The 25,046-nt window shown below is 28.2% G+C and overlaps 3 protein-coding genes across 3 annotated transcripts; 2 read left to right on the top strand and 1 right to left on the bottom strand.

The window, feature by feature from the left end:
* Positions 1-634: 634 nt before the first annotated feature.
* LOC107069030 (sodium/potassium/calcium exchanger 4) lies at positions 635-11,421 on the top strand. Its single transcript, XM_089169788.1, is given in 5 exon segments — positions 635-1,196; positions 2,616-3,004; positions 6,133-6,367; positions 6,510-7,103; positions 7,297-11,421. Coding segments are annotated over 5 exon segments (1,638 nt in total). The 5' UTR covers positions 635-1,096; the 3' UTR covers positions 7,617-11,421.
* Hk (potassium voltage-gated channel subfamily A regulatory beta subunit hyperkinetic) lies at positions 8,966-25,046 on the bottom strand. The gene is made up of 9 exons (XM_015325914.2): positions 24,592-25,046; positions 21,538-21,758; positions 20,370-20,583; positions 15,502-15,629; positions 14,615-14,821; positions 14,358-14,455; positions 14,122-14,178; positions 13,753-13,959; positions 8,966-13,109 (listed from the first exon to the last, which is right to left on the bottom strand). The coding sequence occupies exons 1-9, from the start codon at positions 24,714-24,716 to the stop codon at positions 13,008-13,010; spliced, it is 1,359 nt and encodes a 452-aa protein (XP_015181400.1). The 5' UTR covers positions 24,717-25,046; the 3' UTR covers positions 8,966-13,007.
* Positions 18,235-20,363, top strand: LOC149033318 (uncharacterized). The gene is made up of 2 exons (XM_089169850.1): positions 18,235-18,570; positions 18,719-20,363. Exons 1-2 carry the CDS (start codon positions 18,235-18,237, stop codon positions 19,256-19,258), a joined length of 876 nt encoding a protein of 291 aa, XP_089025976.1. The 3' UTR covers positions 19,259-20,363.

Here is a 25,046-nt window from a genome sequence, read left to right as displayed (position 1 = left end):
GTCCTTAATTGTACATTAAAACTATGATTTTCCTAAATAATTTCAAAAACGTATAATCAAAGTTCTAACACGAATACTCTTCATATCGTTTAAAAAAAATTATTAAATTAACGTGTGTGTGTGTGTGTGTGTGGGTGATACACACGATTAGATGATGTAAATGTATACAAATGGCATATTCGTATTTATTTAAATGTAGATATTATACATTGGTAATTTTCGATAATATAAAACGATCTATCTTTTCCATTCGATTTAATTAATTAAGTGTAAACGTTGTCGATGCTGAATTTAAAGATTCCTTCGCGATGGAATTTCCGAGCTCCAATCGACCGATTAAATTCTAAGTCACAATTATTTATATTTCTTCTTTTTTTTTTCTCTCTCTCTCTCTCTCTCTCTATCCATGTAAAAATCAAGAAATATATACATATATTTATGATTGAGAATCGTTGCTATTGTATTTGTTTAAAATCCAAATTGATTGAGAAATCACGAATTAATATCAAGATTAAGAATAAAGATATACAAGAATGGGGTGGGAGTTTGAGATAAATCCTGGGGAAAGTAATAAATACATTATATATATATATATATATATATATATATATATATATATATATATATATATATATATATATATACTTAAGTAGGTAAAGTTGACCAAGTAGAATAATCTATTCGGATCTTTCATAATGTTTAAATCACATATAAGATAATCGATAATCAAAGTTATCTACACCTAAAAGACTTTAGTACAATACATGTATTTTACTTTGCAATGACACAACACGTAAGATAAAATTGTTCACGGATACAAGTTAATAGTAAAGAAGTAGAATGAGGTGGGAGAAAGGGAGGTTTAAGAGGGAGAATCGTAATCAGTTAACTCTATCATAAATGCCGGAGTCGTTGCAAAAGAAGCAGTTTAGCTTAGGTAGTCGGTTTGGTGGTCGGTTATTTTTTCAACGTCGGTGTCAATCATCATCAATCATCCCATATTAATCAACCAAAGGAATCGTGTTTGTGTGTGTGTGTGTGTTAAATCGTAACATCTTTTTAAAAGATCAAATAACAAATATTACATTAGATAGTTATGACAACCGGCCTGAGATTTATCGTAACTTGCATCGTATGCATCGTATCTTTAACCACGTGCTTGCAATTAGTGCAAGCTCAAAGTATAGACAATGTTGGTGAGTGTTAAATTCTCTAGAGATCTATGATATTTTTCATATTTTTTTTTATCATTTATCTACTCGCCTTAAAAATGTTGTTTTTAATTAATAAATAAAAGAAATAAATAAATATATAAATATATATATATATATATATATATATATATATATATATATATATATAATGTTAGTTGTAATTATGATTATATTATAGTATTTTGTAATAATAATAATTTGAATTAAATTTTGTCTTTTGAGTTTTGCCAAATTGAAAAAGAAATAAATTATTATAAAACATAATTATATGTATATATATGTATAAATATTGAACTAGAATTATCAATCAATTGAAGGACGGATGTCATCCCAATAGCAGATGAAAATAATCGATATAGAGTAATCATTATTATCGTTAACATTGGAATTTGTAGTTTCGGTAAACTTCGATAAATCACGCGGGTAAATCCAATCGTAAGATAATGTTATTCCTGTCATTGAAAGAAAAAAAAATGATATCGATTATTATTTACAAAATTTCTTTAACGTGATAAAAATAATATTTGTCAGTGTAAATTATGCCAATTTTCAAAGAAAATTCGTCTCTCTATTATTTTCCTTAATTGTTAAGGATAATTTTCAATTCGAGACGCACTTATTTAACATTATACTTGTGAGATAAATAGTTTCGTGAAACAAAAGAATGCTAAAAGAAAAGATTCTATACCGAAAGAAGATTTTAGATCATTATTATTATTATTTTTTTTTCTTTAAACGTATGCAAAATAAAGGATTATTGCAAATAGTGTAAAATTGAATAAACCCAAAGTTTTTCCGGACGATGAAATTTTTCCGCGTTGCATCGTATTTCCGTATATTTGTATGTATCTTTGTGTGTGTGTATGTGTGGATCATAATGGATCGATGCATTATTCAGATATGGCGAATAGTTTAGAATCGGTATCTTCGTATTAGATTTAAACGATGATTAGTTATGTCAGATTTTTATTCTGTCATTTATTTCGCATATAGAAAAAGTAATCTGATAATTGCATTCTAAGAAGTTTCAATAAATATATTTAAACGTAAAAAAAAAAAAACACATTTTCGTTATCACGTTAACCGCAATAACAATAATAATGAACCCTTTGAAACAGAAAGTATTTTCTTAGAAATGGAGATCTTACACGCGTTAAAATGCATTGTGTGTTCTAAAGAAATAAAAGAATGATAAACGATGTTAAATATTTCAACGAAAATGCATCAATGCAACTATAAATATCTAAAACCGCATAAACCATTGTCCCACGCAATCATAGATTCATATTTGCATCTGCATATTTTTCATAACGGATTTTAAGAAATGTAAAAAGTATACATAAATATATATATAATACATATATGGAATAATAAATCAAATATATTATTTACTTATTTTAGAATCCGTGAATGATGGGATTGAAAAAAGTGAAAATTGTACACCACGTTCGATCAATGACTTTCCAAAGGACATATTTACGACAGAACAACGTGCACAAGGGGCAGTTATTTTACACGCATTCCTTGGCTTTTATTGTTTTTTATTGACGGCTTTCGTATGCAACGATTACCTTTTACCTGCACTCGATTGCATTTGTTCCGGAATTAACATATCAGCTGATGTTGCTGGAGCTACTTTCCTTGCTACGGCCAGTTGTTTTCCTGAACTTTTTGTCAGTGTGGTTGGTACATTCTTAACTGAATCTGACCTTGGAGTTGGTACCGTGGTTGGTAGTGCAGTATTCAATACATTTGCTACAACAGCGTGTGGTGCACTTTCAGCTCGACACGTGAGTATATTTTAAGATTTTTTTACAAGAAAAAAAAACGTTCCTTTTGTTTCAATTATTTTGAACATAACTTAATTTCTTTTAACAAGCTCATGTAATAGATAAGTAAATAATGTTAATAGTATTTTCACAAAATACAATTATACCGTATGTGTCGACTTAACTTCCAAACCGGTTAGAAGACATTATAATAATTATTCATCTGCCTTGATTACGTTTGTTCATTATTGTAACTCTGATTATTATACTGCAAATGAATATTTATGAGAGATATTATGATCGATTTTTCTCGTTAATTCGTTTAAATCAAACAAACTTGAGATAAGGAGTCGCATTGTTCAATTTCTATTATCATAACTTCAATTAATATTGATGATCGATTTTTCTTGTTAATTCACATCCAAAGTAAATAAACTTAAAGATAGGATTCCCCCATTAGAACTATCTTGAATGACGATTGGGGATTTTACAAAGCTGCTGTTTACGATCATCGACTATCTTGGATAAATTATGTATCATTTATTAACATAATCGTCAGGTGCGTAATTTTCATTGTATTTTTAGAGCGTTTTTTTTTGCTTTTTAACTTTTCCTTTTCTATATTTAAATATTTAAAGGTCAAGCATAAAATACTTCAAAAATGCTTACTATCGCATTGTATAATGTTAGTTACATTTTAAAGTCTTCCTAACTTTGGTCGATTATTTTTTATTAGATAGTTAACCTTTGTTTTATTTTTTGTTGTCTCATTAACATTTTTTCGAGATAAGAGGCACAGCAGGTAAAAACGTTTTTTTCTTTAACTTTTAAATGTATTTATGGGTTTATCGATGTATAAGATAATACTCGAGTAGGTATGAAAACACGTAAATATATACGCAACGTCTATACAATATCCTCAAATATGTTCATATTGACGTAATTATATAATAGTTATATAATTATATATATTGACATGAAATCTTATAAAATGTAACAAAAAAAAAAAAAAGATTTTATCAGTTATCGAATATGATATTTCATTTCCATTCAATTTTAGGGATCGGACTTTAATCTTTTCAATTTTATCATCGATAAAATCTTACGCGAGCATATTTCGTAATTAATTTTATTCGCGATTAATGTTTCAAAATGGAAATAGATTAAACATTTTGATTTTTTTTTTTATTGAAAGATTACGAGCAAACGTACAATTAATAAATGTGACAATTGTCAACATTTTCTCTCTTTCAATGAGAGTCTGCCGATATCTTTCGATCGTCGTAATCGACGGACATCTAATCTTACTCGAAAATTTAATCTGCGAGTGCAAAATCACAGATAAAAGAAAAAATAACTTTTGCCAAGAGCATTTATCGTTTACGTCAACATAAGCCAAGTATTATTTTAATAATAATATTTCGATAATTGATTCATTAAAGGAAAAAAACATAATCTAATGTTAGATGCGCACCTCTGCGTTATCACAAAACTAGTTATAATTGTTATAAACATGCGTAAATAAGTATGTGTATATATACATACATATCTTCGGTTTTTCTTCACTTATGTTATTTTTATAATAATGATGATGATGATGATGATGATGATGATGATAATATATAAGCCGATCATTTGACAAATCGATTAAACAAACAGCTGGGGAACAAATTGATTAAGTTACATTAGTTGATTGTGTTATTTAAAAACACGAAACTTGTTTGAAAAAAATATAAACAAAAAAAATTTCTATCTATAAGAATTTGTAAGAGAAAAATTAATTATTTTTAAATTAATAGGTACGAATGACTATTCAATGATTCACTTGTATGTGACTCAGTAGGCGTTGCACTTAATATGATTTATATCGAATAAAATAAAAAATAGGAATAAATCAGGTGTAATAGAGAAAATAGTTAAACAGGTATTAAAATAGAGGACCAATGAAGGAAAATAATAATAGTAAATAGAATAAAATATTTTTCTTTCGATGTTATTAGTCAAAATCTCTCTTTATTGCATACGAACGGATTCGAAAGAATGTGTGGTGTCGAGTTAAAGTTTAAACGGTTGCTAATTGATAATCGATATTCCAATTATCGTAAGTAAATCTTATTTTATCATATCTCTTATAATATACTACGCGTTAGAGAGAAGAGCCGTGTTAAGATAATAATCATTCACGATGATGTCCACAACGACAACGACAATGACAACGACGGACAACGACAACGACAACGTACGACGATTATGGTCGATGTCGGTCGACATTGTGTGCGTGTGTTACGTTATTATTAATATAATAATAATTATTATTATTATTATTATTGCTCCGAGACGATAAAATCCGACGAAACGAATTCGTGACACTAACGATTCCGATGCCGGTATAATATTTAACAAAATTGGACGAGGAGGAACACACCTGTATAATAATATTACTTTTTCAATATTATTATTGTAAATTAGGGTGAACAAAATTACCATTTTTTCGTTTGTTATATTTTCTTTCTTTTCTTAACATCACCCAGCATTTACCACCCCTCCTTCTTTCTTTTTCCTCCCCTCTTATATTTTTTCTTTTTATTTTTTTTTTTTACAATTTGTCATTACTATTTTTTTTTTCTTCGTCTCGGAACGATTCGTTCGCTGACAAACATTGACGTGACATTCGTGATTTGAACACGCAAAGTATATTTTCTTTTTATCATTGTTGCACGAAAATATTTTTGTTTCCTTCTACAAACCCTCGTTGTTATACATTAATCACTTATTACTCACATTATCGTATTATTTTAAAAGATAATAATAATTTTCTCTTTATCTTTCTCTTTTTCATTTTTCGTCACGAAAATCACGTCGATCGAATATCACTTATGTCAGATATACAATTTTTACGTATTGTACATTGCTTTTAATCGTTATCAATATCTTTTTTAATACATTATCATCCCTTCCCTCTCTCCCTTATGCATATATATATATGTATGTGTCTGTATGTGTGTATATTATATTACAAGTGCAATACATATGTGTATAATTTATAACCAAATTTCACGGCTAATGTTTCTTACTTTTTTTTTTCTTTATTTTCTATTCTTTTCTTTTTTTTTTAATTATTATGTTTTATCGCAAAAAATGTTCAACAGGGTATACAGCTAGAATGGCAAATACTGTCGCGCGATTGCATAATCTACGTGATATCCGTTGGTTTGTTGGTATTGGTTATGTGGGACGGTCTGATCACCTGGTACGAAGCTACGGTCTTCATAGTATTGTTCGTTGGTTATTTGGTCCTTCTGTTCTCCGGCGAAGGGATAACACGTTGGTATAACAAGATCAAACATCTTTGTTGGAACGGTACCGAATTTACGGAAGAAAGTGGTGAGTTTAAGTCCACCCCTATTTCATTTTAAATATCATTTTTGATTTCTATTTTTTATTAAATTTGTTCTCATATGCTATGAGATCAAATGAAATGAAATATATAAATTTATCGTTATGAATTTTGTTATTGTTTTTATAGCTGCTGCTAAACCGACGACCGAACCGATGTTACACGGCATGTACAAACCATACGTTCATGGTGAATTGATAGCCGAATATAGAAAAAAGAGTATCACCATGATAGCCGAAATTAAATCGACCAATAAGAATTTCGAAGAACCACCAGAAAAAACCGAGGAATTGGTTGATTATGTTGAACCTGGTAAATTTCTTGAAGTTTTCATCAAATTTCCATCCCCAAAAATGTGTTAACGCATTTTTCTATTCACAAATAATATTTCTTTTCATAATATATTTTTTTTTTCAGATACACCATTCGTATTACCAACAGGTAATTTACTCACGAAACTATGGTTTTACTTTACCTGGCCATTAAGGATTTCATTATTTGTCACAATACCTGATACCAGGTACAAAAGATTTCGTTCGTGGTACTTCGTAACATTTTTCGTTTGCACCATGTGGATAGTAGTGTCTTCTTACATGGTATCTTGGATGATGACCGTCGTTGGTGACACCATGGGTATTCCTGATTCAGTTATGGGAATAACTTTTCTATCGGCTGGTGGTAACATGCCTGAACTCGTCTCGATCGTCATCCTTTCAAGACAAGGTAGAAAAAAATAACGATTCATTATTATTATTATTATTATTATTATTATTATTATTATTATTATTTGTTTTTAATTCATTAAATTTATATCTTTTTCTGTCATTTATTTTAATCTTATCTCTTCTTCGTAAGATCTAACGAACAAAAAAAAACAAATCTTCGAAGTATCAGCAGAGATTTCTTTTTTGTTTAGGTAACGGTGACATGGCCATGAGCAACACGTTGGGTGCCAACACACTTGATATTCTTCTCTGTTTGGGTTTACCATGGTTGATCAAATCTTTAATGTCCGGCAAAGATATTGAAATCATATCCGGTGCACTATCATACAGTGTTTTATCTATCATCGTATGCGTTATATTTTTCTATTCGGTCACGGCATTTTATAAATTTAAATTAAACAAAAAAGTTGGCGCGGTTTGTCTAGTTATGTATGTAATATTTTTAATATTTGCAATATCGGTTGAATTGAACGTTTTTTATCAAATTAATTTACCAATGTGCCCTCGATAGTTTGCCAAAAAAAAAAAAACATTCTCGAAGTCAATTAATAACTTGAACGAATGTGTGTGAGTGTTTGTGTGATAGAAAGAAAGACAGAGAGAAAAAGAGAATGAAAGTGAATACAAAATAAAGTAAAAAAAATAATTATTTATATAACAGATTGCGCGCGTGTATGTGTGTGTGTGTGTGTGTGTGTGTGTGTGTGTGTGTGTGTGTGTGTGTGTGTGTGTGTGTGTGTGTGTGTGTGTGTGTGTGTGCATGCTTGCTATGTATATATGTTGTATATTTGAGTTTTATTTTAAGTATAGACGAATAACAAATAATACTCAGGGTATACTCGAAATAGAGTAACTAAACAAATTAGTTTACCTTAGATATAAGATAATGTTTAATATAATTTTTGAATTATAAGTAATCAACACGATTTAATTCACGTGTTTTAGTATAAATGGGATTGGTGACCCATTTAGGGGGAAGGGGGGAACCGTATACTTCAATGTGTTTTCAACGAGGTGATAAAAAGACGCGACTTCTTTGATAGTATTGAACAAGTATGTGAGAAAAGGTGTGTTAGTTTGAACCCTTTTAAAAAAGGGAAACAAAAGACACAATAATTTCAATTGAAAAAACATTTTCTCAACATTTTCCGCATAGACGAACAGTATTAAAAAAAATATATATATTTGCATTAAATTCTTGATTAAATTTAATTTGATCTTTAATTGCTTTTCTTTTTTTTTTATTATTATTATTAATAATAATAAATCCTCTCGCAAATATATATGTGTTCTACAAATTGATTTTTGTCATTAAATAAATAAGAAGGATAATAATAAATAATATTCTCTCGATTAGTTTTTTCATAATAATAAATAGTATCCTTTATTTTTCATTCTTTCGTAATCGATGGCAACGAAGGGAGGAAGATCTTGACTCGGTTTTTTTTTTTTCGTCATAATTTAATAAATGAGAGGAAAGAGAAGAAAAAAATAATAATTAAAAATGAAAAAAAAAGAAAAAATTCATCAGTCACCTAATTATATTCGACATATCTACGTAATGTAATTGAATATTTGAAGTAGGTGTAAATCTCAGTGCCTAATAAGAGGGAGAGGTATTTATTTGATAAGTTTATAGTATATATCGAATGCATTTAAAAACGTATTTATATTAATAATATTAATGTTAATTCAATTTTTGTTTATAAGAGCAATCAAATTTGATTGGATTTTGTTGGTGCACGAACATGATGGACGAGTATATCAGCGTGATGTTGTAATGCGAGAAAGAGTAAAATAGAAATAGAATGATAGAAAAATAGTAAAATACATGTGAAACTTTGAATAAAGTTTTGTTAAAAAAGAATAAAAAAAAAATAAAAAAAAGACCACAAATTTCGCTCATGACCGTTCGACGAACGTTTTCCTTATTTTGTTCGTTTGTAAATATTTTTGTTTGTTTGTTTGTTTCTTTATCCTTTTCATTTTGTTTCCTCATTTCGTTCCTTCTTTCACGTTCGACGGAACAATTTATTCGTGTAAAGGAGGTGTAAAACGATATATAAAATAGAAATATCAACTTGAGTGACGGATAATATTTTTTTTGTTTTTTTTTTGTTTTTTTTTTTTTACGTACAAGGATGTATCCGATTAAAAATGGTGATGAAATTTTGTTCTATTGTAAAAACTAAGTCGAAGAAGTATCATAAAAACTAATAGTTTGTTTAAGTTATCTCGTCAATTACTTATCTCATTCAATTTTACAAACAATTTTGTTTCCTTTTCACATTTACGTTACCTTCGTGATTAACTTTGCTCGACTAATATTTACATTTTCATACGATAATTGTTTTTCAATTTTACACCAAAAATATTTCGAATACATCCCTGTATAACATCGTAATTTAACACATTCGCGACCGCTGACGTGATTCACGTCATTTTAAATTTTAATAATTTATATTTTATTATTTAAATATAAATTGAAATAATTCATCATTTTTGCCGCTACTCAGTATTAAAAAAGGAAAAAATATGCTGGTCGCGAATGGATTAATATTTTAATGATAAAGCGAGCAATTATCACGCTGATCGTTTCCTTTTTAGCAACGATCGTTATATATATTTTATATATATTTAATAATATATTATTATAAAAGAAAAAAATAACCTTTTTTTTTTTTTTAAACATGCAACAATTATCCCATGTTAGTTAAACTTTGACGTGAGCAATCAGCAGCAGAGAGAGAGAGAGAGAGAAAGAAAGAGAGAGACAAGGCAGGCAAGATATATGTATAAGTATACGTATTTTACATTATATGTAAGTATATAAGTCAAAGTATATATATATATATATATATATACATCTCTCTTCAAAGGCAAAAAATTATACTAATTGTAAATATATTAACTTATCTTCTTCTCCAATTTAATTTTTTTCTTCTTCTAATTTCTTTATTTTTGTCATCTTCTTCTTCCGTTTTTTTTTCTTTTCTTTTTATTTTTTTTTTCATTTTTTTATTTTTTTATTATTTTTACTTTTTTACTTTGCATTATTTCTTTTTATAGTTTTTATGATTTCTTTCAGTAATCTGTTATTATTTGAAACTTCTAAAAATTGTCATAAAAGAAACTTAGCCGTGTTCAAATATATATCACTAATCTAATCTAACCAAAATTTGGACTTAAATAACGTGATATCGTTATTATTGTCCCCCTTTCCTCACTTTCCCCTCCTAATCATATAATCTCTTCCGTTTTTTTTTCTTTTTTTTTTTCTTTCAAAGTAAACATTCTCCTTCATTTCATCATTTTCTTCTTTAAGTAATCGTCCTATCTTTGTTGGACTGGTTAAGCTAAGGAGGGATGGGGGGGAAGTAATATCTGAATTTATATCCAAAGCGCGTGTGTATTATTATTATTATTATTATTATTATTATTATTATTATTATTATTATTATTATTATTATTATTTAAAAATAATGAAAGAAAAACAAAAAAGACAAAATTGGATCTCTCTTGTTATGCTTGGTTTTTTTTTTTTTTGCTACGTATGTAGGAGGTACGTAAATGTATTGAGAATTATGAACGAGACTTAACTTGGTCCTAATTATTTTTTATACTCGAACGATGGTATATTATTTTTCTTTTTTCTTCTTCTTTTTTATCTCATATCATTTATTTATTGACGCTGAAAAGTAAAAAGGGCGTCTCTCCTCGTCTCCTCGTCTTCTTCTTAATTTTATTCATAATAATAATAATTTAAATATTTTTCTTCTATCATTCCCATAACGACTTTCTAGTGAAAATCTTGTTCTTCCTTTTCTCAAAATATCATCCTCCATCACCACCATCCACCACCACCTTCGTTATACGTGTATTTACATAATTGTATATATAATTATAGCTCGGAACGAGCTTACGCATCAATTAATTTATTTTATTTTATATATATATATATATAGATTTAATTAATTAATTAATTTATTTATTTATTTATTTATATATCTAATCATGTCAAAACGCAATTTTTAAAATCATCCCTTAGCGTTCATTCAATTTGATTAATAGGAATATTCTCGATTTATATAGGAAACTATGTGGTAGTTTAATTAGCTTAATAATAATAATTATCAACGTTGTTGTTGTTGTTGTGGCATCGAAAATGACAATCAAATGTTGTCTTCTTCATTATTATTATTATTTTTTTTTTTTAAACTCTTTTTTCCTCTCACTCTATCTCTCTTTTGTTATTCTTTATCTTGTAAATAACAATACGATTCCCCTTTCTATTTTTTTTTTTTTTTATAATCAAATCATAGCAATTTTTCTAGAGTCACAAATGTTTACTAAGATAATTCATTTGAATTTTTTTCACGGCTCTTCCAAATTTATTTTAATCGCATTTATTAAATTTAATGAACTTCTTTCATTGAAATTTTTATTTTCTTATTTTTATATCGTTTTAATTTTTTTTCTTTTTTTTTTTTATAAAGCGATAATAATAATCATTATCATCATCATCTTCTTCATCATCTTCATCGTAATAATAATAATAATAATAATATTAATATTAATAACAATAATAATAATAATGACAATTTATAATTATAGTAATTATTATTATTATTATTATTATTATTATTATAGTATAAGAGTCGGACGTAATCGCAATATGATCTACGTTTTAATAATAATAATTTCTCTTAATTTTTTTTTCTTCTTTTTCTTTTTTTTTTCTTCTTTTTTTCTAATAAATTTATTTTCATTCCGTCGTTCCATAGTTCTTCGATACTTATGTAACTTCTCTTTTCATTTTTTTTTTTTTATTTTATTTCATCCAGACGGAATTTTTTTGCTTTCATAAGTTCGTCGCGATTTAGAAAAATATTTGAAAAATAAAGCAGCGGCAAGATTAATTTATTGATTAGCAGCGGCAGCAACAGCAGCGGCAGCAGCAATAATAGCATCATCATCATCGTCATCATCATCATCATTATCATTATAATCATAATCTTCATCATCATTATTAATCAGTATTATTATTTTTTAATAGAATAAGTGTTACTTGAATGTGATATCGTCATTTTTGTTGTTCTCTCTCTCTCTCTTTCTCTTTCTCTTTCTATCTCTTAAATTTGATTTTTCTCTTATCGAAAACTCTTACGAACGAGTATACGAAAGAGTATATATGTGTGTGTGTGTATGAGAGAGAGAGAAAGAAAGCAAATAAGAAAGTGAAAGAAGAGAGAAAGAGAGAGAGAGAGAGAGAGAGAAAGGCAATAAATGCGCGAAAAGACAAATGTATGTGTACTGAATATGTGTGTGTAGGTATCTAAGAGAGAAAGAAATAGAACTTTCTCGGCAAAATCGAAGGTATTGTCATCAACTCGTTTTAAATGTCCCATTATGACGACAACGTGCACCGGAACAACAAAACATAATCAACAATTATTTGTTGTTCTTCTTTATTCTTCCATCATCAATCTTGTTTTCTTCTATTTAATTCTCTTCTTCTTAGATTTATTTTTATATCACATATCCGGTGGCGTCGAAGCATGGATATCATTATTATTAATATTAATATTATTATTATTATTTGTTTAAACGTGTATCATAAATCGATGCGTCGTGCGTCTGTTGCATTTGCGTCATCATCATCATCATCATCATCATCATCATCATCATCATTATCATCATCATCATCATTATCATCATTTTATCATTATCACCATCGTCATATCACTGATTCCATCCTTCCATGTTCATTGTATCTCGCAGAATGACAACTTGTTGTTCATCTCCTTTGTTTGTTCCTGATCTTGGCTGTTACCACCCTCGCTCTTGGGGCTACCACCCTCATCTAAAGAGCCCCCACCACTTCCGGGGGGCAAATCGATTGTCATCTAAGTGCCAGAGTCGACACCATCGGTGGCCGGGACGGTTTGTTATCGAGTATCCTCTCGATCTCGCTCATTACGGTTGCGTTTAGCTTTGGGATTAACTGAAATTCAAAGATTATCTCATTAATAAGTTTACATATTATTAAATGTTTTAACACGTTTATTATTTTTATCAATGAAGACAAAATCAATAGAAAAAGAAAAATAAAACACGTGTGCAGATCACACATGTTAACAGTAAAACCTTAAAAAAAGCAAATTTATGAGTGCATAGTATCAAAAATAAATTAATTTATTATATAATATTATTATGATATTATTTTTACTTTTTTTTCGAATTATTTATTCAATAATTAGAAAAAATGTGCGCCTGTACGAATGCAACCCTCCAGACACACTTTGAAAATGTTGCTTGCGAGCGTCATCTATTGGGACGGAATTATTTTTCTGCTCGAAAGATAGGCAACCCGTAATACATGCGTGTATAAACAGTTTGGGCTTAACAAAAATTCCGTCCCAACAGATGGCGTTTGCAAGCAACATTTTCAAAGTGTGTCTGGAGGGTTGCATACGTACAGGCGTAGTATTATATAAATAATGATAAAAATTAAACTTTAATTTTATATTTAAAGTAGAGACTACAAAGCATCGCACAAAGTGGAGATCGAGAATAGGAAAAAATTATATAATATATTCTATCTCATTCTTTCTTAGGCTAATCGTGACTTGTAAATATTATTTTACCTGTAAACTCTGAAGGCTCTCGTACAGTTGATCTGTATTTGACGCACCGAGGAGAAGGCACTGAACACTTTCATTCTTAAGAGACCACGCGATGGCTAATTGTCCGAAGGAACATCCTAGCCTTTCGGCAAGTGAACAGACGTCCCTTAATTTATCCGAATATTTTCGTGTTTCCTCGTCAGCTGATTTATCCTTCCAAGCGTATTCCTACAAAATGTAACACACGATTTGTATTATTCAATATTCCCTTATTTATACGCATATTTATTATTTTCTAATTTATAAATGTTATATCCACGAACATCTAACACATTCGATCCTACCGTAATAAAAATACAAGAATCTAAACATTTAACGATTAAAACGCACCTCCTTATACAAAGACTGCGTTTCATCTTCCGTCCAACTGAAGGAAGAATACTTATTCTGAAATTAAATTAACAACTATCTGAATCGATAGAGAAAGAAGTAATACAAGTAGAAGTAGAAGTAGAAGTAGTTAAGGAAGTATAGGAAATATGAGAAGAAAGAGGAGCAAGAAGTGATAGAGTATTTTTTTTAAGGGGGTTAGTTACCAAGGGTCGATATAGTGAGCTCGAGTTTACCTTGTAAGAGGATCTCGAGAGGAAGGACACTCCGCAATCTTCCGGCTTGGATGACACCATTCCGATGGTGACCGTGGACCATGCCATTAAACCGACACCTAAAAAAGTGTTTGAACAAAAAAGAAAAGAAAACGTTAAATATAGTTGCCCTTATTTAGGTGTTCCTTTTTTTTTTATATCAATAATTTTGGGTGATTAACGAGTTAATGTTTACAAAATGTTTCAATTGAAATATTATTTAGTTCAATGAAATTTACCAATTTTATTGTACAATTCTGGCATATATAGTTCAGGTTTCTCTCTATAGAAAAGATGATATTCCGCTTGTTCGACAATCGGCGTGACACAATTAAATTGTCGACAATTTGTATAGGCCTCCATGATCTCAACGGGAGACCATCTTGACGTACCCCAGTACATTACCCAACCTTTACTTATCACGTAATTCATAGCTCGTACTATCTCTGAAAAGAGAACGTGTAAATAAATGTTAAGAAATTATAAAGATTATTATCATTATTATATATATATTTATATATATATATATATATATCAGTTATTGTCGTTCTACTTGTCTTTGTTTCGTCATTGTCATTATCGTATTTTTATGAAAAGTGTCACAATGATTATTTGGAAATTTTTTCAAATATTATTTTATCTCGTGGAAAAGATTTATTTTCTTTTTCGAAATCTTTTAATAGATAATTTCACGTTGAAATGTAAAAAGGGGAATGGTTTAAAGTATATATACCGGAAGAAATTCTCTCATTGAAAGTAAGAGACCTATTTATACCTCTACCAAGTATTACGTATTTATATCTCACATTTAGAACGCATTCGTGCGTAATTTTACGATCCTCTTATACACAATCTTCCCACTCCCCACCTCTGCCCCATCTTTTTTACAATCTTTACGAATTTACGAGATTTTAATATACTCGTATAAAGATTTATTTATTTCAATTTGTTATATTTGATGTATAACAGAGATTTACAATTAGTAGTAAAAAATATTATTCAAATATAATATTGAAATTTTGTCGATTGGTAATTGTAATACAGAGTTCTGAGAGTCATACGAAAAAAAGAAAAAATAAAACAAAGTGAGCAGGTGTAATCGATAAAATATGAAAAGATTTGTTACCTTCCATCGGACACATTGGATCGACTTTGTGAATCATGACGATATCGATGTAGGACAGCTGCAGTCTGACCAAGGACGATTGCACAGATTCGATAATGTGCTTACGCGATAGTCCTCGACCCTCTGTCCTGTCGAAAATGATTCATTTTTTAATAAATTAGAATTCCACAAAATTTGATCTTTAACCCATCGACTGTTAGACATATTTAGAGCGTCTTGCCTTAAATTTTGAAAAAATATTGGATTGACCAGAAAGTAGTTTCGGCTTACACCAATAGATAGTGTTATGTTTGTTTCGTTATTACCCTAGTTTAGTTCTTTTATATATGTTAGAATATTTTAATTATTTAATTTAAAGTATATGTTTTAGAAAATGAAACTTTATTTTATTTTTTTAATTATTATTTTTTATTATTATTATTTATTTAATAATAATTAAACTTTTATTATTTAATTATATATTTTTTTTAATTACTATTTTTCACAGAAAATTAATAAAATTTAGTTATTTAATTTAAAGTTCAATTTTTTCTATAGAAACAATAGAGTTTTATTTCACACTAGAGAAAACCAAAATTACTTTCTTGCCAACCTAATATAATAATATTAAGTAACTGATATAATATTGTAATGGTATTTACAATAATTGATAATTCATGTTTTTTATAGCATATAAATACTTTATTCAACCTTTTTAATAACTCTTAACGCAAATAACCATTTGTAATTAATCTAAAATTGCAGATTCACACGCTACGAGATATCTCGTAATTGGCAGTCAATGGGTTAAACATTACGTTTAAAAAAAAATTGATCATTGTTAATATAAAACACATTGTTTTTGATAAAAATTTACACATTCAAATCAAAAAAAAGAGAACGTGATTAAATTAAAAAGAAAAGAGAGAGAGAGAGAGATACCTGGTATGCAATAAATTTTGAACAACGTTCAATGATAAATCATTTTATCTGAATTTGTCTCATTCTAAATCATTTGATTAGTTTCAACACAATTAATAAATAAATCAACGTGTACCACCGATGGTACACGTGGCAAAATAACGAGTTAATCGTCGAGAAAATAATTTTTTTCTTTTTTATATTTTTCTATACAAAAATCATTGGATTTTATTCAACCCTTCACCTACATTGTTTCCAAACAATCATACGTGAAGAAAAAATATAGAAACAAAAGATAAAAGTTAATAGCAAAGAAACACAAGGGTGCATATAGGCATATGCGTGTGAAATAAAGATAGAAGCGAGAAAAATAGAAAAATAGAAAGAAAAAAAACAACAGAAAAAAAATAGTCAAGTAAAATCTTTCTCACACATCGATCGCATTCAACCGCGACCTCCTTTTGTCGTGTTCTTTTCTCTGCTAGTATATATGTGTACATATATATATACATGTACATAGTAGTATTTCATACCTTTTGTCGAGAAAAGGCTTGTGTATTGAAACGAATTCTACCTCACTGAGGTAGAACGTGGTAGAACGTTTTAAACTGGACAGTTCGTGGACAACAATAAGCTTTGGCAAAGCTTTTCAAGCATAAGTGTGAGAAAAAGTATTAAACGGACAGACAGATGAACAGACACTGACAAATAGGACAGATAGATAAGCCGTATATAGAAAGAAAAAGAGAGAAAGAGAAACACAATGTTCTCACTCTTTCTGTATTTTATTTTACACCATTTTCGAAGAACACAAACGTAAGTATGGTGAATGGTTTAACACATTTCATATTCTGTTCGTATATTCGATTTGACATACATTGTATATGTACACAGTACATATATTACTACTTATATACATAGGTTGTTACATATATACACGCATACTTACGTTTGTGGTTAGCAGCGCGTGCGACCTAACATTCGGTCGTACTACTTTCAACCCCTAAGCTGTACGATCGAACGCGTTTACACCACTGGAATGCGTTCTACTTGGTATCGAATAGAACAAGGAGAGCATATCTCTTTGTATATATATATATATATATATATATATATATATATATATATATATTGTACATGTATATGTTTGTAATACATGTATGTATATTTATTACATTAATAAATGTAATTAATTTAATATTAATAAATTAATTTATTTTTAAACTTATTAAAATTATTATTATTTTTTATATTTAATAAATTAATAAATTACATTAATAAATTGTATTTTATACTATACTATAACTATATAAATACTATAATTAGTATTTATATTTAATACTAATTATAAAAATTTAGTTTAAATGAACTAAATATTATAGTTAAAAAAAACTATAAATATGAGTTATTTATAATTAGATAAATAACTAATAAATATATATACATATACATATAGATATGTATTTTACGTGGGCTAACTACTCCTCGTTATATTCACGAATTGTTTTCTAGTTCTTTTCTCTATTGTTTTCTCTAGGACCACTTTATAATATATACACTTATCGTATCTTCAATTATATTCAATTGTTTATATTAAACATTGTTATCTTTTTTTTCTATATGTATTTTTTTATATTCGTTAAAAAGATTTAAAAAAAAAAGGTATGTAACCCGAACGAATTTATCGCGAATGGTTTAACACTCTGAGTGCTGCGCGCGTTTTCAGTGAAATATCCTTCAGGCCACGAAGCATATTCTGCTGGATATTCCGATCGATATTTTAACACATTTGCGACTAGCATATTTTTTTTTACAAGGCTTACATTGCCGGCGATGAGGAAGAAATCAGATTTCCTAGAAATAGAAATGTTAATAGAAATTACATCGTCTGATTCCGATTCGGATATTGATGAGTGCAATCGTAGTGATACTGAATGTAATGAAAATTCCATTGACGAGATTTTGCAAGAATTAGTCATTGATGAAAAAAGAAGAACTGATGATACCGAAGAAAATATAATTGAATTTGGTGAATGGAATGAATTTAGTGATTGGCAGAAGTCATTTTCTTTTTTTGAGACGGACGGCCTCATTAGGCAATTACCAGGTGATGTTAATCCATATGATGTGTTTGAGCTGTTCATTGATGACGAAATAATAAACTTACTTGTATCAGAAACAAATAGATATGCGGAACAAAAGTTAAATAGATCTAACCTAACACCGTGTTCACGGATGCATAAGTGGAAAGCCACTAATCCTGAAGAAATAACAAAATTCCTAGGACTTCTATCTACAAAACACGCTCCTATCATAGTACCATGTACAAAAAAATAATCGTAACATTCGTGCTGTTTCTCCAAGCCAACAGACATCTACAACACTAAAACCACTAACTGTTGTTAAATATATAGCAGGAAAGTGTAGTATAGATTATTCCGACCAAATGGTTTCTAATGCCACCACAATTAGAAGAAGAATCAAGTGGTACCGAAAGCTTGGCATTCAACTACTTTTGGGAATTTCTGTTGTAAACGCTTTGACAGTTTACAAAATTGCAACAAAGAAGAATGCAAATATTAGAAGATTTAGGGAATTATTAGTTGCAAAATTATTAGGGTTGACTGACAATACAACAAATCCTTGTTTTCGTCGGAGTCAGCATAATATAGCCGTTCGGAAAAATGATTTCGGAGAAAGCATTAGACACGCATGCAAACAATGTTATGCAGATAAAAGAAGTCGAATGAGCAGATCAGAGACACGAGAGAGTTTAAAGAGAACAACAACTTATTGTCCAAGTTGTCCCGACCAACCCAAGGTTTGTATAGATTGTTTTAAAGTTTTACATTCATAATAATTTTCTTCAAAAACCGTTATCTCTATTACTTCTATAACAATAGTTTATATTAATAAATATAGTTTTTTTATATTAATTAATATTCAATAGTTTTGTTACTTCCTCTGCGAAATAAATATTTTTTCAAACACATACGAATATCCTTCGCAAGTAGTCAAATAAGCGACACTCCAATACGGGTGACGTGGCAGTCAGAGTGTTAAAAGAAAATTCATTTTACGTACAACGCAATGTTATTGTTGTTGTTGTTTGTTAACAACATTTTCCCATCAAATTTTTCGATAATTCGATGCTACTGCATTATTATGCAGTAGAATATTTTTATCTTTTATCACATTTTTTTGTTCTTCTTTCATATCACCATACGTATACAAATATTATTAACAAAGATTAATAAAAAGAAAAACGTGCAGAAGGTGAGGAGAAAAAAATCAAAAAGGATGCATAGAAAATATTTAAAAAAAAAAAAAAAAGTCAATATCGTTCATCATAGTAATATGGAAACTTGTAAAGCTTTTTTTTTCTCTTGGAAGTTTTTTTCCGGGTTACGAGCAGGATCAAAACGAATTTTCCTAACAGTGTGTCAGACGAAAACTGTGCCCTAATTAAAATCGACACCTTCGTGGGTACTATACTCGCGTTCTCGCATACACATAGACATCTTTCTCTCTCTCTCTCTCTCTCTCTCTCTTCTTTCTTCCTCTCGTACATTTCCAAAGTCAATTACGGAGTTAACTTTTGAGCGAGCGTGCAACAGCTTTAGTAGGGTATCCCTTTTCTCTCGATTTAATTACCGTATCGTTTAAAAGTCCACGTTTGAGATAACGAGCAAGTTTTCAAACATTGAGTTATCAAAATTTCTAGGATTTTTGTCATTAAATAAAATCGATAAAAGAACATAAAATAACGAAAATGATAAAAAGATTAATCTAATGCAACAAAATGATGAAGATTTTGGATAAAATTAATTTTGATCAAAAATAATCAACAAATTTGAAAAATAGGAAAAATATTCTTGAATTATTTCGTATATATATATATATGAGGCACACCCACTTATTAAAAGAAAAAGTGTATGTGTGTATGTGTATTAGAAAATTTGTCTTACTTCGTGTTCCAATATATTTTGGTCGTTACGACGTAGCTCGAACGATTCCATGCACGGCGCAATAAAATCCGACCGAATTGTATTTCAGCACGATGACCGCTATGCGCTTCGCTCAAATCGAACACATTGATGCCACTGTCGTATGCAAGTGCAACGACAGCTTCGGCAGTTTCTTCGTTGCCGCATCCCCCAACGCCAAAGGTGGTCCAAGTACCTAATCAAATAATTCATAAATACTTATAATTAATAATTAACATTTTAATATATATTATAATAAAAATAATATAATAAACAATAATAATAATATGATAATATATATAATAATAATATAATATAATAATATAATAATAATAATAATTATAATATATGTATAATATAATATAAATTATAATTATTATATTTGATAATTAACATTCGTTGCAATTTGTCAATTGGATTAATTTACAATTTTTATATACGAGTATGTTTTTAAAACATTGGAATACATTCAAATTTATAATACTATCAAAGTAAACATTTGTTAATAATATATTTCTATTATTTTAATAAAATAAAACAAAATTGTAATAATTGATCATGTCAAGTTTCGAAAATATGCATTCGGCCAAATAAATCAATAAATAACTCAAATATTTCATGTACAAAGTAGAATCGATAGATGTACCCTACGATGGGTATGTCGGTCGTGCTTGTAAAATAAAAAAAATAACTTCGATAGGAAAATGTCGAGATATCGAAAAAGGGAACATCGAGTGGTGAGAATTTTATTTGACAATTCTATTATAATCGAATGGTATCAAAGCGTATACGATGATAACGATTACTCCGCATTTTTATTTTGTTTCTTTTTTTTCTTTTTATATCCCTTCCATCAAATTAATCAACATTCGTGTAGTCATTTTTTATACGAGAAAACTTTTCAATAAATATATCTATATATATATTCGTTATTAATTCGTATCACGTTTCAAACATTTATAATACACGGTACATTTTGAAAAACATTTTGAAAACAAAAGTACGATTCCATTATTACAAAATTTCTATTAAATAAATAAATAAACTAATAATTGACAAACAAGCAGTTCCACGAATCAAAACGATGATGCTTTAAAGTATCGAATAAAAATGAAACTAAATAAAAATTGGATAGTGGTGGTTTTCTTACCTAATCCAACATTTGAAACACGTAGACCACTTTTTCCCAAGTTGCGATACCGAATACCTGGCGATGGATGCTGTAAACGTTGCGCTTGTGCAGCAATGCAGCTAGTCAGTAGCTGCTCTTTCGTTCCTGCTGTGTTGCTGCAGTGCACTCCTGTCTCCGCACCACCGCCACCCCCGTTGAACTCTTCCATGCAATCCAAACTGGCTATGGGTGCGCGACACCTACGACAAATTCATCAAGAAGACAATGTGCCACTTAACAACAACTAAATTATCTTCGTTTTATCGTAATGACAAGAGAGAGAGAGAGAGAGAGAGAGAGAGAGAGAAGATAGATTTTTATCGCATCGTTTTTCTTTGTATTTTTTAGTATTTTTTCAAAGCATCATAAAACAACCCATAAATAAGAAAATATTTCGATTATACTATTTTCTAAAATATTTTTCTTTTACACACACAAATCTTTTTACATTGGAAATGTTAAAAGTGCATACTCTTTAAAGTCAAAAAAGTTTGAATAAATTTGATGAAATTACATTAGAAATTTTGACGATACTTTATTTCGAAACAAATTCTTTTCTTATTTATGATAATATCTTAGGAACAACTTTTTCGTTAAAAGTATAAAATTTTTTGGCAAAAGAGCAATAATTACTAACAATTATTGGGTTGGCAAGAAAGTAATTTCGGTAGTAAGTATTAATTATATTATAAAATATTATATAAATATATATATATATATAAAATTTATATTTAATTATATATTTATTATTATATATTAAATTACTATTATTAAATTATATAATAAATTATTAAATATTATTATTATTATTAAATTATATAATAAATTATATATATTTATTATTATATATTATATAATTATTTAATTTTATATTATAATTATTATAATATATTTTATGTATATATATATATTAAAATATTTATATATAATATTTTATATTATTATATTATTTTATAATATAATTAATACTTACTACCGAAATATATATAAATATATAATATTATTGAGTTGGCAAGAAAGTAATATTTCACACTAGAAAACCGAAATTACTTTCTTACTAACCCAATATATAACAATAATAAATAACAAGAACGAATATTATGACAAAACAACAATAATAGCAACAACGATAACAAACAATTACAATGCAACGATAATGCAACGATTGAAAGTAATTTGTTACAAACATTTTTGTTGCTTTGGAAAATAAATAGGGTAAACAAAAAAAGAATAAAATAAAAAAGTATCCTAATCAGTATCAGAAGCATACTACTACTCTCGAAGATGGAATGTTGATTTATATGCACAGTCAGTCGGTCACTTTTTCAAATTGGATAACTTGTTTTCTTCTTCTTTTTCTTTTTATTTTTATTTGAAACTCTTAAACAAAGTTCTTTTAAAATGCTTTCTCTACATATATTCCATTGAAATGAATCTAAATTCATTGAAAACATTCAACAACGAGATTACTTTTCTTATCATTTCGAACAAAAATGTCGACAACAATTTGTCATAGTTGTTACATAAACACAAAAAAAAACAAATATATGTTAATTATTATTAAATTTATTAAAAATATTTAATAGTCATAGAGTTTTTTTTTTTCCGGATAAAAATCATTTTAATTTGAAAAAGTGTTACATAGGTATGGGTGTATTAAATTTTAATAAATTTTAATATTAATTATATTTAATTTAATTTATAATAAAAATCAATTTTTTTTATATCAATATAACATTTAATTATATTTAAATAATATCTAAATTAATTTTAATAAAATTTTAATATTAAATTTATTCAAATATTTAATATTAATAAATGTGTTTTTAATTTTCAAAAGTGTTCGAATATTTTTATTAACTGTATAATAAATTTAATATATATATATATATACAACGTTATTGAAAAAGTTTTACTCAAATAAGAAAATATATATATATATACTTATATAATATAATAAAAGATTTCGTTATATATATATATATATATTTTTAATTTTCCTTTTCACCAACTTCGTTGTGTACGTCAATATTTCAAACGTTATATATATATAATATATAAATAGATATACTAGAATAGAATAAAAAAATAAAATAAAATAAGGGTATACTCTTGAAAGGTTTTTTTTAATCATTTTAAGAAAAAATTGATAAATGAATATTATCGACTACTCATGTATATATGTACTATATGTTTTTGTGTGTGTATAACTTTTGTTATTGTATAAAAGATAGAAAAGTAAAACGCGGGACAACTCGAGTTGTGGGGTTGTTAGATTACGTTTGTGCCCCTTTAAAGTCCGGGACTACCGCAAGGACTCCAATGTGGGTCACCAGCGCGGAAAACGATACCTACGCTCTTTATTATTCGCTCAGGACGTATTTAAACAGGGCTCTCCTCACTCTCTCTCTCTCTCTCTCTCTCTCTCACTCTCTTTCACCCTTTTTACTTTTTTTTTTTTTATTATTCAAGCTGATACAACACACACGTTGCGCCAAGTACCTAACTAAAATACCTCCTCTCATTTCTAAAACGTTTCTATTCAAGTATGCGGGATTTATAAGCATGTGTGTGTGTGTGTGTGTGTGTGTGTGTGTGTGTGTGTGTGTGTATGTATGTATATATGTATGTGTGTCGTTTTAAAATCCATCATACATCTATTTTCGTCAGTTTGTGTTCACATTTTCTTGGATAGTTTCGTTCATTCAATTTTTTTTTTTTTTTTGTATATTTTTCTTTAATTAAAATTATTCTTTCTTTTTTTCTTTCTATATTGTTTCTTTCTTTTTTATTTATTTAATAATAATATACATGTAGAAAAATTGTTATAAAATGTTTTTAATAGTATTAAAAAAGGAAGATTAGTTTTGATTATTAGTTTTAGTTTCATTCGTTTATTTTCACTCATCCTTTTTAAATGTTATAAGCGAAGATGTTATAAATTTTTTTTTTAGGATCTAGGATTGATAGTTTGAATTTGTTTGAGTAATAAGATCGAGACGAGTCCATCTTTGAAAAAAAAAAAAAACTTACCGATAAATCGTTGGCAGTGGATAAGAATCGTCGTCCTCCATGCTGCTGTTCGTATTCGCGTTGTTATTCGTATCATTTCCCCCGGTCGACGTATTTGCTAAATTGCAAAGCATTAGTCGTGACATTACTTACGACGACTATTTTTCCCTTAATTTGTGTCTTAATGTGTGATCTCGTAAGTACGGGCCACCCCCACCAATCTCAATTTCAATTCTCTTTCAATTTTTATTATTTTTCTTTATCTATCCGTTTGTCGCAAAACCAATAAAGATTTATCTCTCTCACGGAAGGAGGAATTAATTGAATGATGAATTTTTCTTTGTTAATTTTAATATGCGTGTGTGTGAGATATTCGTGACGTTTTTTTTATTATTTAATCCACGCTTTATTTTTTATTTTATTTTTATTTTTATTTTTTGTTTTTTTTTTTAGGCACTAGTTTCCCCTTTCTCTCA

Source organism: Polistes dominula, unplaced genomic scaffold, assembly GCF_049000335.1.
Source record: "Polistes dominula isolate Pdom_NZ unplaced genomic scaffold, Pdom_raw_medaka contig_49, whole genome shotgun sequence".
NCBI classification, from domain to species: domain Eukaryota; kingdom Metazoa; phylum Arthropoda; class Insecta; order Hymenoptera; family Vespidae; genus Polistes; species Polistes dominula.
This window is presented reverse-complemented; position numbering and strand designations above follow the sequence as displayed.

Excerpts from the sequence above, each read along its gene's own strand:
- LOC149033318 (XM_089169850.1), top strand. The coding sequence starts at position 18,235 with ATGAGGAAGAAATCAGATTTCCTAGAAATAGAAATGTTAATAGAAATT. Across the intron at positions 18,571-18,718 it reads ACGAAATAATAAACTTACTT|TACCATGTACAAAAAAATAA; the intron begins GTATCAGAAACA and ends CTCCTATCATAG.
- Hk (XM_015325914.2), bottom strand. The coding sequence starts at position 24,716 with ATGTCACGACTAATGCTTTGCAATTTAGCAAATACGTCGACCGGGGGA. Across the intron at positions 20,584-21,537 it reads TGTTTCAAATGTTGGATTAG|GTACTTGGACCACCTTTGGC; the intron begins GTAAGAAAACCA and ends TTATTTGATTAG. Across the intron at positions 13,960-14,121 it reads CGCAGTCTTTGTATAAGGAG|GAATACGCTTGGAAGGATAA; the intron begins GTGCGTTTTAAT and ends TACATTTTGTAG.